The 16,053-nt window shown below is 36.5% G+C and overlaps 1 protein-coding gene across 1 annotated transcript; it reads left to right on the forward strand.

Annotated features, from left to right (window-relative positions):
- The first annotated feature begins 14,267 nt into the window (after positions 1–14,267).
- On the forward strand, positions 14,268–15,184 carry LOC102281605 (olfactory receptor 4A15). The gene is given in 5 exon segments (XM_005910671.2): positions 14,268–14,322; positions 14,325–14,447; positions 14,450–14,953; positions 14,956–15,023; positions 15,026–15,184. Coding segments are annotated over 5 exon segments (909 nt in total).
- Positions 15,185–16,053: the final 869 nt, after the last annotated feature.

Here is a 16,053-nt window from a genome sequence, read left to right on the forward strand (position 1 = left end):
TCCAAACCTGTTGCTCTGTAGATCTGATTCATATAAGTACATTATATGAACCCTTTATTATCTACCAGGTACATTCACTTCAGTTGATTTATCCACAGCCAAAACTGGTAGTTTCATTATCATTGTTCCCAATTTACAGATAAGCAAATTGAAGCCAAGACAGGTTTACTGATTTACTTGCCTCACATCACACATGCTTCTCCCGTAAATTATGTCCAGAACCTATAACTCTAGAATGAAGTTTCCTTACAAACTTTCAACCTAGGCCTTCTAACTCAATTTCTTTCAAAGGAGTTGTCTGTGGTATGTTTTTTCACATGGATAAGAAAATTATCTGTGATCTTAATGATTTACCTCTTTTGTGACGATGGTGTTAATGTGTTTGTAGCTTTGTCTCACATGTTATGGTATACTTCAGCAGTACAAGTTTATTCATTTTTTGAACGTTCAAGTTATACCACTTCACTTTTACAAAGAAACATTAGTATGGTAATGGTAATCTAAAATGGAAAATAATCTCAAATAGAATATATATATATGTATTATACATATATAGATATGTATATTTATAAATAAATTGCCTTGCTGTGCATTTGAAGCTAACCTCACATTGCAAATTAACTGTGCTTCAAAAAAAGAAATATTTAAAACCTCACCAACATTTGTATGATTATGGAGTCTTGTGTTGTTGGATTTTGTAAAACAAAAATCCCATTTTTTTAAATTAGTAAAATCAAGTACTAATGTTGTTCTTCATAAAACCAAGTGCTTAAAGTTAACTTCAGAAAACTGGGAATACCTGTAATGCTCCTCTATATACATGGTGAATACCAGGTCATCCTACATTATTAATAACTATAAACCTAAGTTTCTCTGACTACATCACAGAAACCCATTTTACTTATCACAGATGTCACTTTCTTAGACTCAATTATGAACTGGAGCTATTTATTCCATAATTTAAAAAATACACTAATGCTTGAACATGGTACTGGTGTAATGGTATTTAGTAAATTGTGCATAATTATCTCAAATTCATAGGAAACAACACTTTTTTTTCACAATGTCTAGGCCTGGAAGGTGATAGAATCAGCATTTAATCTATTAAATGGTCGTTTGAAATTTCTGGTGAGAATTAAACCTTTCAACAAATCAAGACTAAATGATATGTGGTTTATTATGAGGAGGAGATAAGAAAAGATGAGACTAAACCAAGGGCAGTGAATAGAAAAGTCTTGAGTAAATGTTTCTACTCTAAGACCAAAAGAAAGATTTGAAGATGGAAAATAAGACCAATGATTGTGTTTTAGGGGGCTATATCAGAGGCTCAATGGAGGAATGAGAAAATTAATGCTGCATGAATTAATATTTTTCAACAGAAAACTTGGAAGGTGTCAGAACTGATGAAGGATGTGTAGGCTATATGGAATCTCAGTGGGTGAAGTTTTGCTGGTTGTAAGTTTAAATCTCATTTTGAAATTCCTTTTCACTCATTCCTGATAATATCTCCTGAGGAGCAACTACTGTGTGACTACTTTTGATTCCTTAAAAATATATATATATATATATATATATATATATATATATATATATATATATATATCAGTCATAGTTATGTTTCTCCTAAAAGTTAATGAGACAGAATGTCTGGATCTGGTGTATAAGGATACTTTGTTTTAATATGGAAGTTTTATTTGGTGAAAATTTTAGGAGGCATTAAGTGAGTGAAGTGAGTTCACTATTGTTGAAAGCCAACTATGAGACATACATTTTGACAGGTTCTTTACAAACTTAAACTCTCTTATCATAGGGACAGGTATTAGTTGATCGAGTTTCACTCCATTGTATGCAAGAGGGAAATGAAACTCAATAAAGTTAAGCAAGCATATGAAGTCTCTTAGAGTTGGATTCCTGTATTCACCCCACTTCACAGAACTCCTCCTGTCATGATGTGAAAAAGTCAAAACATGGATCTGACCACTGGCCACATTGTGAAGACTGTCATTGAGGCATTACTTTCTTCCGGGGCGGTGCGGGGATTCAGTTTCACTTTATTATTCTCTCTGCTGACCTTCAATTACCAGGCTACTCTCTTGACCCTTCTCTCTTGCTGGTATTCATGCTCAGTCACTAAGGTGTGACCCCTCCAGTGTCAAGGAAAAGTCATCTGATGATCTCTTTTCTGAAGACATATTACCTTCATGGGCATCATGAAAAATGGACTCAATAAATGGAATTCAAATGTCTGAGTTTCAAAGGAAGTGCCACTTGGGTGAAAGAAACACTTAGTTGAAAACAAGCAACTCAGTCATTGAGGAGACTGACATTCTGTTTGAGCATGAGATTATCACCTTGAATAGTTAAGTAAGTACTGTGTCCATAGGGCTTCTCACATTGCTATGCCATAGTGTTAACATGTATTACTGATTAAAAAAAGGGAGGGGCCTCATGAGAAATTCACTTTCAGAAATTTTGATTATTTAGTTTATCCACACATAATTGTTCTGTTTATTCAGTGAGACAGAGAGTTATGGGACCTGCGTATACATGTTGAAGATAAAGGGTTATTTTTATGTGAAAATAAGATCCCAGAGGAATAGATGGATAATAATAATGTACAATAAGCAGAGTGACAATATACAGCCTTGACGTACTCCTTTTCCTATTTGGATGTCCAGTTCTAACTGTTGCTTCCTGACCTGCATATAGGTTTCTCAAGAGGCAGGCCAGGTGGTCTGGCATTTCCATCTCTTTCAGAATTTTCCAGTTTATTGTGGTACACACAGTCAAAGGCTTTGGCATAGTCAATAAGGCAGAAATAGACGTTTTTCTGGAACTCTCTTGCTTTTTTGATGATCCAGTGGATGTTGGCAATTTGAACTCTGGTTCCTCTGCCTTTTCTAAAACCAGCTTGAACATCTGGAACTTCATGGTTCACATATTGCTGAAGCCTGGCTTGGAGAATTTTGAGCATTACTTTACTAGCATGTGAGATGAGTGCAATTGTGCGGTAGTTTGAGCATTCTTTGGCATTGCCTTTCTTTGGGATTGGAATGAAAACTGAGCTTTTCCAGTCCTGTTGCCACTGCCAAGCTTCCCAAAATGCTGGCATGTTGAGTGCAACACTTTCACAGCATCATCTTTCAGGATTTGAAATAGCTCAACTGGAATTCCATCACCTCTGCTAACTTTGTTCGTAGTGATGCTTTCTAAGGCCCACTTGACTTCACATTCCAGGATGTCTGGCTCTAGGTGAGTGATCACATCATCGTGATTATCTGGGTCATGAAGATCTTTTTTGTACTGGAAGAATCACAAACTAGAATCAAGATTGCCGGGAGAAATATCAATAACCTCAGATATGCAGATGACACCACCCTTATGGCAGAAAGTGAAAAGGAACTCAAAAGCCTCTTGATGAAAATGAAAGTGGAGAGTGAAAAAGTTGGCTTAAAGCTCAACATTTAGAAAACGAAGATCATGGCATCTGGTCCCATCACTTCATGGCAAATAGATGGGGAAACAGTGTCAGACTTTATTTTTGGGCTCCAAAATCACTGCAGATGGTGACTACAGCCATGAAATTAAAAGACACTTACTCCTTGGAAGGAAAGTTATGACTAACCTAGATAGCATATTCAAAAGCAGAGACATTACGTTGCTAACAAAAGTCAAGGCTATCATTTTTTCAATAGTCATGTATGGATGTGAGAGTTGGACTGTGAAGAAAGCTGAGCACTGAAGAATTGATGCTTTTGAACTGTGGTGTTGGAAAAGACTCTTGAGAGTCCTTTGACTGCAAGGAGATCCAACCAGTCCATTCTAAAGGAGATCAGTCCTGGGTGTTCTTTGGAAGGAATGATGCTAAAGCTGAAACTCCAGTACTTTGGCCACCTATTCAAAGAGTTGATTCATTGGAAAAGACTGATGCTGGGAGGGATTGGGGAAGGAGTAGAAGGGGATGACATAGGATGAGATGGCTGGATGGCATCACCAACTCAATGGACATGAGTCTCAGTGAACTCCGGGAGTTGGTGATGGACAGGGAGGCCTGGCGTGCTGCAGTTCATGAAGTAGTGAAGAGTCAGACACGACTGAGAAACTGGACTGAACTGAATAATGTAAAAATATAATATTGTTAGTAACAGGTAAGATGAAAAATATTTTTAAAGAGTGTGATAAGGTAAGACTAGCTGGATATAGATCTGTGTATTTGTTTGCAGCACAGCAAGAGTTTTGGTTTTGGTCTGAGTTTAAATAACCACATTATGACCCTTTCTTTTATTTATTTATTTATTTATATTTATTTTCCCTAATGCGTATTTGAAATGTAGGCACTATCTATTACCACAAGATAAAAATAATTTCTTTTGGGGTGAACATTTCTTTCTGTTTTTTATACATAATGCATGAATACACGTAAACACATACATAGGTAGTATATTTGTGGTATTGCTATTTTAAATGAGGAGGTACTTAAGAAAACAGAATTTTGAAGAAAGGAAATTTAAGGGACAATAGTGAAAAAAAAAAAAAAACATTGAGGAATACTGTCTTAACTTATATCTAAACCTTTAGGTAAGACCGCAGATTAACTTTAGAATGCTAGCAAAGGTCATCCAAACATAGAGGTTCGAGCATCACCGGTGATGATAGTATTCAGTAAAACTGAACATCTGTCCTCAGACTTCCCAGTAGCATGTGTTCAGCTACATTAACGAAACAGCTTGAATCCATGAAGTGTGTTGTAAATGCAGGGTACTGATTTTTATTTATTTTATTTACTATTAAAGGTAGAAAAAGAATGAAGACTATAACCCCAGCATTTCTAACCTGAAAACATGTCTTTGAGAATACTAATTGCTATGCAGTGAGAAAGAATTTAGTTCTTAGTTTTATGTTTGAGGAACATTTTAAAATCCTTTTGCAACATCAACTCTCCTGAGGATAGATATGACATAATGGTATTAACCGTCTTGAGAAATGTAAAGATCACCAGATTAGGAGACAGAAATATTTAACTCTGAAAAATAGGGAAGAAAGGATGCAGGGCTGGTGCTGGCCATGTGATGGGTGGGTCCCAGGTCCACTATGGGCTCAAGGTGTCCTAGCCAGCCTGATGGCAAGTGGGGGTGGGCTGTGTCCTTGCCCAGCTAGCTGCTTGGTCTGGAGTTTTTCAAGACTGATGCCACCTAGGTGGTGAGTGGGACTGGGTTCCACCACTGAAATCCTAGGTGAGGGTTACAATACGATGCTCGTCAGCACCATGTCCTTGTCATGGGATAGCTGGCTAAAATGTTTGTTACTAGTATTTATGTTTCAAGGTCAATTGTAATTTTCCCCACCTCTCTGGGAGGCTCTGCCCAATATCAACAAGCTGTCTGACTCAGGTTCCTCTCAGAGGTCTATTTCTTCTTGGACTATATGTGATTTTGTGTGTGACCCATAAGAAATCTTTGTTTTCTACAGGCCTTAGGTTCTCTGAAAAATAATCCTCATTGTCTTTCAAAGTCCTACAATTTAGGGGCATCTAGTTTTCCCCTGTGGCACAGATAGTAAAGAATATGCCTGTAATACAGGAGACCCAAGTTTGGTCCCTGGGTCAGGAAGCTCCCCTGGAGAAGGAAATGGCCACCCACTCCAGTATTCTTGCCTGGAGAATCCCATGGTCAGAGTAGCCTGGTGGGTTATGGTCCATGGGGTCGCAAAGAGTTGGACACAACTGACCAATTAACAGTTTCATTTTTTCACTTTCCATGTGTAGGAGCCCTGGGCTGAATAGCACTATGTGGGGCTCAGATGCATATGCTCCTTTGGGAGAAGCTCTATAACTGGATTGCACCCCTTAGGTGTGTTGCCTGCCTGAGGTATGAGACTTAACTCTAGCCTGTATATCCAAGTCCTATTGGTCTTTGTGTAGTTACTGCTTTATGCCTTTAGTAACAGAATACCGGCTAGTCTTCAGGATGTTCTCATCAACAGTGGCTTCAAAAATAGTTGCAATTTTAGGGTTTCTATGGGAGGACATGAATTCAGTGTCTTTCTATTCCACCATCACAGCCACTTCAACTTCTCTGTCTGTCTTGGTGCCAGTGTCACATGCTTCAGATTACCATAATTTTATAGTATGTTTTAGAATGAAGACCTGTGATCATTTTGGTTATCTCAAGTCCCTTGACATTTCATATGAATTTTAAGATGTATTTTTTTATTTTTGCCAACAAAATTTTGGGGACTTTTCACAGAGATTGTATTGAATCTGTAGATCTTTAGGTCATCTTGTTATCTTAATAATATGAAATATTCTAGTTCTTGAACATTTTTCCATCTATGTATACCTTCTCTAACATCTTTTGGTGATGTTTTGGAGTTCTTAGTGTGCAAGGCTTTTGCATCCCTGCTTATGTTTACTCAATTATAATACTTTTTATCAATGCTGTTATAAATGGAATTTTTTCTTAATTTTTTCCTTCTTTGTATTATTCAATGTAGAAATTCAACATCCTTTCATGGTAAAAATAATTTTTTTCATCAAATTTGAAGGAGAAAAAGTACTTCAACATATTAATATAATAATTAAGATTGTGCAAGACAGACACACAGCTCACATCATACTCAACATCGAAAGTTTGACAAGCTTTCCATTAAAATCAGGAACAAGGCAAGAACTTACACTCTGACTACAACTTTGCAGCATAGTATTGGAAAAAAATTCTTGTTAAGTGTTTAGTGTTTTTACATATAAACCAGTTCATCTCTGAAATAAGATAATTTCACTTAATTACCGTTTACTTAGTTTTCCTGCCTGTAAGAGTGCTTCTAATGGAAGCCATTTTCTATCTTTTGGATATCATCTGAAGCACAACTTTTAGGTTTGGCCATGATTGATTACATTGCTCATGGTAGAATGGATGCCTCTTATTTCTATCACAGAACTCCATGTCTAGTCTTAGAAACACTGAAAAAGACATGCTGATTAAAAAAAAAAAAATTGCTTTGGGTAGTATACTCATTTTCACTATATTGATTCTTCCAATCCATGAACATGGTATATTTCTCCATCTATTAGTGTCCTCTTTGATTTCTTTCACCAGTATTTTATAGTTTTCTATATATAGGTCTTTAGTTTCTTTAGGTAGATATATTCCTAAGTATTTTATTCTTTCCGTTGCAATGGTGAATGGAATTGTTTCCTTAATTTCTCTTTCTGTTTTCTCATTATTAGTGTATAGGAATGCAAGGGATTTCTGTGTGTTGATTTTATATCCTGAAACTTTACTATAATCATTGATTAGTTCTAGTAATTTTCTGGTGGAGTCTTTAGGGTTTTCTATGTAGAGGATCATGTCATCTGCAAATAGTGAGAGTTTTACTTCTTCTTTTCCAATTTGATTCCTTTTATTTCTTTTCTGCTCTGATTGCTGTGGCCAAAACTTCCAAAACTATGTTGAAAAGTAATGGTGAAAGTGGGCACCCTTCCTGACTTTAGAGGAAATGCTTTCAATTTTTCACCATTGAGGATAATGTTTGCTGTGGGTTTGTCATATATAGCTTTTATTATGTTGAGGTATGTTCCTTCTATTCCTGCTTTCTGAGAGTTTTTATCATAAATGGGTGTTGAATTTTGTCAAAGGCTTTCTCTGCATCTATTGAGATAATTATATGGTTTTTATTTTTCAATTTGTTAATGTGGTGTATAACATTGATTGATTTGCGGATATTGAAGAATCCTTGCATCCCTGGGATAAAGCCCACTTGGTCATGGTGTATGATCTTTTTAATGTGTTGTTGGATTCTGATTGCTAGAAATCTGTTAAAGATTTTGCATCTATGTTCATCAGTGATATTGGCCTGTAGTTTTTTTTTTTTTGTGGGATCTTTGTCAGGTTTTGGTATTAGGGTGATGGTGGCCTCATAGAATGAGTTTGAAGTTTACCTTCCTCTGCAATTTTCTGGAAGAGCTTGAGCAGGATAGGTGTTAGCTCTTCTCTAAATTTTTGTAGAATTCAGCTGTGAAGCCATCTGGACCTGGGCTTTTGTTTGCTGGAAGATTTTTGATTACAGTTTCAATTTCTGTGCTTGTGATGGGTCTGTTAAGATTTTCTATTTCTTCCTGGTACATATACACAATGGAGTATTACTCAGCCATTAAAAAGAAAACATTTGAATCAGTTCTAATGAGGTGGATGAAACTGGAGCCTATTAAACAGAGTGAAGTAAGCCAGAAGGAAAAACACCAATACAGTATAATAACGATATATATGGAATTTAGAAAGATGGTAACAATAACCCTGTGTACGAGACAGCAAAAGAGACACTGATGTATAGAACAGTCTTATAGACTCTATGGGAGAGGGAGAGGGTGGGAAGATTTGGGAGAATGGCATTGAAACATGTAAAATATCATGTATGAAACGAGATGCCAGTCCAGGTTCGATGCAGGATACCGGATGCTTGGGACTAGTGCACTGGGACGACCCAGAGGGATGGTATGGGGGAGGGAGGAGGAGGAGGGTTCAGGATGGGGAACACATGTATACCTGTGGCAGATTCATTTTGATAATTGGCAAAACTAATACAATTATGTAAAGTTTAAAAAGAAAATAAAATTTAAAAAAGAAAAGAAAAAGAAAAAAGCACAATTTGAGGGTTGCAAGTGTTATTTGGAGCATAATGAGAACTTCAGCCTGAGACAGCACTCCGATAGCTGAGAAGCTGCTCCAAACAAATGGGAAGGGATGGTCATTATACATATGATTTAGGTGAAAGGGAGTTCATGCAACCAAGCATGTATTTTTGCAGAAGGTTTCTGCTAGTCACAAGGACCAGATCTCACCATGAAGGAACTTAGTGCTTTTCTAGATATGAGGAAAATTTGACTCATAAAATCAGTTCCTGAAAGTATCTAACCATCTGAAAACCTATTCTCAGTTTTCTCCTGAGAACAGAGTGCCTTACTCTCCATCCTGAACTCCCTTCAGAGTGTGTTGAAGGCAGAAGCATGTGATTTAATCCTTGTGGAAGTAAATGACAAATGTCCACCACAAGTACCAATTTGTAGTTGATAAGACTGCAACTACTTTATTAAGCTGTCTCCTTCTTTGTTGTCAAATCTATTGTAATAATATAAAATCCCTGCAAGGGAAAACTTTTATATGATTTCACCCATTTTATTAATTGCCATGACCTCACACATAGCATGGTGTGTGTGAGATTTAGTCACTAAGTCGTGTCTGACAACTTGCAATCCCATGGAATGTAGCCTGCCAGGCTCCTCTGTCCATAGGATTTCCCAGGCTCCTTTTCCAGGGTATCTTTCCAACCCAGGATGGAACCTGGTCTCCTGCATTGCAGGCAAATTCTTTATCCACTGATCTACCAGGAAGCCCCACCCATAGCATAGTTTATGTACTGAAATAGACACACTAAATTCAATTTAATAATTGATTACACATTTATATATCTATCTGAACTGATAGCAAATGCTTATATACTCAACCAAACACCAACGCAGAATGAATTGAGTACTAAAGAAAAAAAAAAAAGGCTTCCCTAGTGGCTCAGATGGTAAAGAATCTTCCTGCATTGAGAGAGACCTGGGTTCGATTCCTGGATTGGGAAGATCCCTGGAGGAGAGGATGGCAATCCAGTCCAGTATTCTTGCCTGGAGAATCCCCATGTACAGAAGAACTTGGCAAGCAGCAGTCCATGGGGTCTAAAAAGAGGTGGACACGAGCGACTAAGCATGCAGGCAAAAGAAAGAAAATCTTGCTATGGCAAGTAGGAAAATACATGAAAAATTATTCTCCAATGGAATAAAATGTTCAGGCTGATATTTTGCTGTTGATGTCAGTAATCTGAAAATGTAACCATTTTTTTTACCCTTGTCACATTTTTTAACATCAATGTGTGATGTGGTTTGTAGTATCTTTACATACAGATTTATTTTTTAAATTTAGTTAAAAATCCTAGTGATTTTAATTAATAAAGAATCAATCTTAAACATATTACAGTTTGTTCTATGATTTAATGTTAAATATTGTAAATGAATTTCCAGTGATCTTCAACTCTATTGGGAAAAAGATGATATCCTTTTAAGAACTGATATAAATTTTTAAGTAGGTCTTTTGTAAGGCTTAAAGCAGACATGGAATAAAGACAGCACAAGAATATCTTTCAAACTCTCAAGTCAACTTGTCTGTCTACACCAACTTGAGAGGATGAGAGGGACTAAAAAAAAATGACGGGTATTTTCTATTTTAAAGTTAGTAGGAGAAGAAATTACTTGAGATAAATTTCCCTTAGAAATAGCTGGTTTCTTAGTATGGAAACACAGAATTGGCTGGTCTTTCCAATAAATTATCTTAACATGATAAGTATTTTTTTTCCCCCTGTGCACTGTGGAATTTCTTTTTAATTATCTATAGTAGAAATAAAAACAATTTTTGAACAATCAGAAGACTCTTTGGAGAAAATGCACAGATAGTTGAAGGAAATAAAATACTTCTTTAAGTAGTAACACAGCTTTCAACTTCTAGATGAAAGAATTCCAAGATTTATGAATAACTTAAAAAGTCTTTCTTCAGACTGTGAACAAGCCTCCACAATATAAGACTAACTAACGTGAATCAGGCTTCACAGTTGTATAATTTTCATTATTAGTTAGGAATTAAATTGTTTTGAAAGAAAACAGATTCAGATTCTAGTTTTATCACTTAAAAATTTGTGACCTTACTGAAATTAATGAGATGTTCTGAATCTTATTTTCTTCAAATGGAAAATGGGATTCCCATTCTTGTTACTGTGAATGTTAAAAGTGATACATTAAACTGTGAGTATATGACTGGAATCCACTGTAGGAGTTTCAAGCAATGCAGGGATATAATGGAACAAGAATTAAAGAGAACCATTGGACTGCTTTAGGATAACAAGTTGTCAGAAGCCAGAATTTTCATGGACATACTTGAAGGAGGCTGCCAAAGTGACCAGGAAGGAAATGGGGTAGGGACAATCAAATCTATGATACATTTTGAAAGCAGAGACAACAAGCTTTGCTAAAGGTAAGGATAAGTCATGGGAGATCAATAAATGAATAAATAACACAGTGAGCTTTCATGTCTGAGCAGTGACATTGAACAAATGCAGTAGCATTTAATGAGATGGAGAACACCTTTATACTGTGCAACCCTTTAAATTATGTATCTAAAGTGATGCCCAACTGCAGATGTCCAAAATTGGAGATGCTGCTGCTGCTTCTAAGTCACTTCAGTCGTGTCTGACTCTGTGTGACCTCATAGATGGCAGCCCACCAGGTTCCCCCCATCCCTGGGATTCTCCAGGAAAGCATCCTGGATGGGTTGCTATTTCCTTCTCCAGTGCATGAAAGTGAAAAGGGAAAGTGAAGTCACTCAGACGTGTCTGACTCCTAGTGACCCCATGGACTGCAGCCTATGAGGCTCCTCCGTCCATGGGATTTTCCAGTCAAGAGTACTAGAGTGGGTTGCCATTGCCTTCTCTGAAAATTGGAGATATTGCATACAAAATTTTTAAAATTATTATAGAGATGAGAACAATATTGGACTGCATCAGTATTTATTGGTCAGGAAATGGGAACATCCAAATAAAGATTTTCAGAAAGAAGTCTCAGTGAGTTCTGAGATAATCTAGGGAGTGATCTTCTAAATTCATAGTTTGATCTTTTCACAGTGAATCCTTCTGTTAGTGCAGGAAATCTGGGTTTTATTCTTGGGTTGGGAAGATGTCCTGGAGCAGGAAATGACAACCCACTCCAGTATTCTTTCCTGGGAAATTCATTGAACAGAGGAGCTTTGAGGCCTACAGTTCATAGGGTTGCAAAGAGTTGGACTTGACTAAGCAGCTAACACACACACACACACACACGTATTAAACCCTTTGTGACTTTATAAATGATGTACCTTTTCATGGAATTCCTTTGCCATCTTTTCTTGTTCTATCAATTTTACTTTAAAACTCAACCAAAGTGTTGCTTATTTTGGAAGACTTCTCTGATTCTGTCAACTTGCCTGTCTGAAATTATGTGACAAATTATGGGGCACACTTTATCTGCATTTGAAATAAGCTTTAAATGACTTATTCTGAAATTTTCATTCATCATATCTGGAAATCAGTTCAGATATCATCTTCAAAGACAAAGCTTAAACTGAAAGATCTGCCATCCTTGAAAGACATGATTTAAATAGGAAAATGTTTACATATTACATTCCTGCCCAGACTGGACTTTTTCCCTTTTGTTGATATGATCCAAGTTGTTTCTTAAGATTTTCTCTCAGAGGACAGGGTTTGATAACTCCTGTTCTACACAGTGATTATCCTGGTGGTATCCCTGGAGATAAAGAGTCTACCTCAAAATTATGATTAAGGTCCCAGTGAATTTAATTAGACAGAAATCACCCTTGGAGATGCACCCATTGAATGACTCAGTCATACATGATGTAGTTAAATGTAGACAAAGTGTTTATGGTGCTTTGTGCTTACCTCATAGAGTGTTTGTAGCAGTAATCACATGACAGTTTCCTCCTGAATTGAAATCAAAATGTAATAAAGTTTATATGTGAAATTATTCTCCATCCTTTACAAACTCAAAGTTGAACAATGCTGTAAGAAGACAGGAAAGCAGAACTGATTGAGACTCAAAATCTTGTGAAGGCTATTTCACTTTCACTGGTATAAGAACAAATAGCAAAATTTTATGTGAAGCAATACATCACGGTTTGATGCTTTCTCTCTCTCTGATTAAAGTGTTGCTTTAACATGTTTGTTACCAAGACAAATTCCACAACTGAGAAAATTCTGAGTTTCTTTTTATAATCAAGATTCAGAGCATTCAAGTAAGAGTGCATTTATATTAATTTTGAAAACCTCAACAACTTGAAAAGTAATACTTCTCTGACTGACTGAGATGAAGTGGGCTTTCTACAAGCGTGGAGTTGGTCACACGGAGCCAGTTCAGGCCCGGTGATGGTGCGTGTATCTCGCTGTCTGTTTCAGAGGGGACATCAGTGCGTGAAGGATGAAGAGAAGGCAAGAGAGCCTAGAACGTGGGCTGAACACCATTCTCCTTATGCAGGTAGCCCAGAAAGTGCATTGAAACACAAAATGCTGAACAAAGCTTTATGTTTTCCAAGGGTACATTGGTGATATAAGAATTAACTTTTTAAGAGTTTTCCTTTGTGATTTTCATGTCAGGAATCATTTGTGAGTATTAAATATGTGAAGATTGATTCTATTCTGTAACACTCTTTCTGGATACTTTTATATTCTAATGATCTGAAATCAGTTTACCTTTATGAGGACATTCTTAAAGATTAATTTCAGGTGTAATTATTTGAGGATATTATCATGGGCAGATATTTGTAAGTCAAAAGATAGATTCAATTAATATGTTATCTAAATGCTGTTTGTTCATCTGTCAAAAAAAAAAAAAAAATAGATAGCACCTGTAGACCTGATTGAATAATTTTCAAGAACCTAAGCTAATGCTCTAATAAGCAAGCCATTTCTTCAGTTTCTACTTTTCTGTTCACAAGTGAGCTTCAGCATTTGATCATATGTGTTTTTTGCCCATTTAGGATAGTCTTTACTTACTTGTTTATATATTTATAATTTTATTTCATTTATTAGCTAATTGTTTAGAAATATTTATTCAATTTAGATATAACTTTTTGTATATCAGTTAAAATTTAAATAATTTCCACAAGCTATTTTTGTCTATTGTTGTGGTATCTTTTCCTAAGTCCTTAGACAAATTTGAAATTGTCAAATATATCTATTTGGGATTTTGATGATTAATTAAGAAGATTCTTCCACACCAAAAATAGAGAGTAACATCCTTAATTAAATGGAAAGTAAATATGAGGTAAACTTTGCTTTGTTTTTCCATTAAACCTTTAATTTGTGTTTATTTTTATATAAGTTTTCTCTATATGTACAATTAGCTTCCATATGAAAAGCTAGTTTTGGCACCTGATTTATTTAATAATATGTCATTTTCCCACATATGTCTCTAGTCACTTGCTTCTGAATTAGTCTGTAAGTTTGTTGATGTTAGGAATAATGCTTTAACAAGCTGTGTGTTGTAATATCTGAAAGTATTGGTGCTTAATAATCCATACTGCCTAATTGTTGAAACAACAAATCAGTTCACGATTTCAGGAAGCCACTATCAATAATGTGTACATCCAGGGGATTATGAGCTGAGCTCTGCAATAAGACAAACAGAAGTGCCCATGGAACAAAGTAACAATGTGACTGAGTTTGTCCTCTTGGGGCTCACTCAGAGCCCTGGGGTCAGAAGATTTTATTTGCTGCGTTCTTGCTCATTTACATTGCCACAATGATGGGCAATGTACTCATAGTCATCACTGTGGTGGCCAGTCCAACCCTGGATTCCCCTATGTACTTCTTCCTTGAAATTTATCATTTCTGGATGCTGTTTATTCTACTAACTTCATTCCGAGTATGATTAAAAGCTTCATTTGTGAGAAGAAAACCATTTCCTTCCAAGCTTGCATGGCCCAGCTTTTTATGGAGCACTTATTTGGTGGTGCTGAGATTTTACTCCTGGTGGTCATGGCCTATGACCGCTATGTGGCCATCTGCAAACCCTTGCATTATTTGACAATCATGAATCAGCGAGTGTGTGTTCTGCTACTGCTCTTGGCCTGGGTTGGTGGGGTTTTGCATGCTGTCCTTCATCCTCTTTTTGTTTACAACCTTCCATTCTGTGGCCCAAATGTCATGGACCACTTTGTGTGTGACATGTACCCTTTGTTAAAACTAGCCTGCACTGACACTCATATCATTGCCCTCACAGTGCTGGCCAATGATGGGACCATCTGTGTGGTCATCTTCATGCTCTTACTCATCTCCTATGGGGTCATTCTATGCTCCCTGAAGAATCTTAGTCAGGAAGGAGGCTCAAAGCCTTGTCCACATGTGGCTCCCACATCACTGTGGTGTTCCTCTTCTTTGTGCCCTGTATTTTTTTATGTATGTGAGAACTCCTTCCACTTTACCTATTGACAAATTCTTGACTGTGTTTTACACTGTTTGTCACCCTATGCTGAATCCTCTAATCTATACTCTGAGAAATGGAGAAATGAAAAATACTATGAAAAAGCTCTGGACCATAAAAAGAAAATGAGGCACATGGGAAATGTATCACATATTTTCAGTCAAGACTTCCTCTTCCCAGGACAGACATGTGTGATTATTTAATTTAGTAAATGTATCCTCATGTTTAATAACTTGGGCATGATGAATGTATTTATTATAAGAATGCTTCCAATGATTAAAATATGCTTTTAAATATTTCATAATTTTCTAGTTCAATGGATATATTTTGTTGAAAATATTTTTAAGATATCCACAATTTCTTTGGGAAAGATGTATTGTTTGGGTTAAAATGTCTCTTTTGAGACTACAGGTTTATATTCTATATGATGAGTTAAGCTATAATTAATACCATACATTTATTTAATTAGGGAAGATTTTCACATGTTTATTTCTTAAATACTGTAATCTTATTCAAAATTAATAGAGTTCATTACAAATAGTGACAGACTCTATTTCTTGGGCTCAAAAATCACTGCTGATGGTGACTGCAGCCATGAAATTAAAAGATGTTTGAGGAGGAGCCAAGATGGCGGAGGAGTAGGACAGGGAGAACACTTTCTCCCCACAAATTCATCAAAAGAGCATTTAAACGCAGAGTAAATTCCACAAAACAACTTCTGAATGCCAGCAGAGGACATCAGGCACCCAGAAAAGCAACCCAACTCTTCGAAAGGAGGTAGGAAAAAATATTAAAGACAAAAAAAAGAGACAAAAGAGGGAGGGACGGAGCTCCGTCCCAGGAAGGGAATCTTAAAAAGAGAGAAGTTTCCAAACACCAGGAAACCTTCTCACTGCCGAATCTGTGCCGAGCTTTGGAAGCACAGAGGGCAACATAACAGGGAGAAAAATAAATAAACAATTAAAACTCGCAGATTGCAGGCCCTACGGTAACTCCCC

The sequence above is a fragment of the Bos mutus genome, unplaced genomic scaffold, assembly GCF_027580195.1.
Source record: "Bos mutus isolate GX-2022 unplaced genomic scaffold, NWIPB_WYAK_1.1 CTG216, whole genome shotgun sequence".
Classification (NCBI taxonomy): Eukaryota; Metazoa; Chordata; class Mammalia; order Artiodactyla; family Bovidae; genus Bos; species Bos mutus.